The sequence below is a fragment of the Malurus melanocephalus genome, unplaced genomic scaffold (genome assembly GCF_030028575.1).
Source record: "Malurus melanocephalus ecotype Western Australia unplaced genomic scaffold, MMel_1.1 scaffold_9439, whole genome shotgun sequence".
NCBI lineage: Eukaryota > Metazoa > Chordata > Aves > Passeriformes > Maluridae > Malurus > Malurus melanocephalus.
This window is the reverse complement of record NW_026632669.1, coordinates 1-1,030: the sequence shown is the minus strand read 5'-3', so window position 1 is coordinate 1,030 and position 1,030 is coordinate 1. Positions and strand designations below refer to the sequence as shown.

Genomic DNA, 1,030 nt, shown 5'->3' with positions numbered 1-1,030 from the left:
CTCCACCCCTCCAGGCTCATCAACAAACTKCAGCCGGGCTCGGTGCCGAAGGTCAACGAACCCGCCCAGAACTGGCACAAGGTCAGGGGGGACCCCAAAATGGGGGTTTGGGGGAGGCTCTGGGGGAGGGTCCCGATCCTAAATCCGGCTCTGATCCCCCCCGTGCGCAGCTGGAGAACATCGGGAACTTCCTGAGGGCCATCACGCGCTACGGGGTGAAACCCCACGACATCTTCGAGGCCAACGATCTCTTCGAGAACACCAACCACACCCAGGTCCAGTCCACCCTCATCGCCCTCGCCAGCCAGGTGACCCCCGGGGGGGAAAATGGGGGTCCTTGGGGGGCCTCGGGGTGGGGGATGAGAGGCTGGGAGGGTCTAGAGGGTCCCGGGGGTCACCGGAGCGTGGTCACTTTGCCAGGCAGGTGACACCTCCAGGTGACACCTCCAGGTGACCCCTCCAGGTGACCCCCTGGGATGGGACGGGGTCCTTGGGACATGGGGAGGGGTCCTGGGGGGTTCCAGAGGGTCCCCATGTCCCCTTGGAGGACACCAGCAACAGGCTGCTCCCTCACCTGAGGGGATCCAGAGGGGGTATTTGGGGTCTGGGAGGGTATTTGGGGTCTGGGAGGGTATTTGGGATATGAGGAAGGTGTTTGGGGTATGAGGAAGGTGTCTGGAGAGGGTGTTTGGGGTCTGGGGAGAGTATTTGGGGTCTGGGGAGGGTTATTTGGGAACTGGGGAGGTTATTTGGGGTCTGGGGAGGGTTATTTGGGATCTGGGGAGGATATTTGGGGTCTGGGGAGGATATTTGGGGTCTGGGGAGGGTTATTTGGGATCTGGGGAGGATATTTGGGGTCTGGGGAGGATATTTGGGGTCTGAGGGGCCCCGTGAGCCCCCTCCCAACACCCGGATCCCCACCAGGCCAAGACAAAAGGGAACAACGTGGGGCTGGGGGTGAAATACGCGGAGAAGCAGCAGCGGCGCTTCCACCCCGAGAAACTGCGCGAGGGCAGGAACATCATCGGGC

The 1,030-nt window shown here is 62.4% G+C and overlaps 1 protein-coding gene across 1 annotated transcript; it reads left to right on the top strand.

Moving 5' to 3' along the window:
• Window positions 1-15: 15 nt before the first annotated feature.
• LOC130588673 (calponin-1) lies at window positions 16-1,026 on the top strand (the record flags this gene model as incomplete). The annotated part of the gene is made up of 3 exons (XM_057389568.1): window positions 16-81; window positions 171-308; window positions 925-1,026. Coding segments are annotated over 3 exons (306 nt in total), but the record flags the coding sequence as incomplete, so codon positions are not given.
• Between the last annotated feature and the right edge of the window lie 4 nt (window positions 1,027-1,030).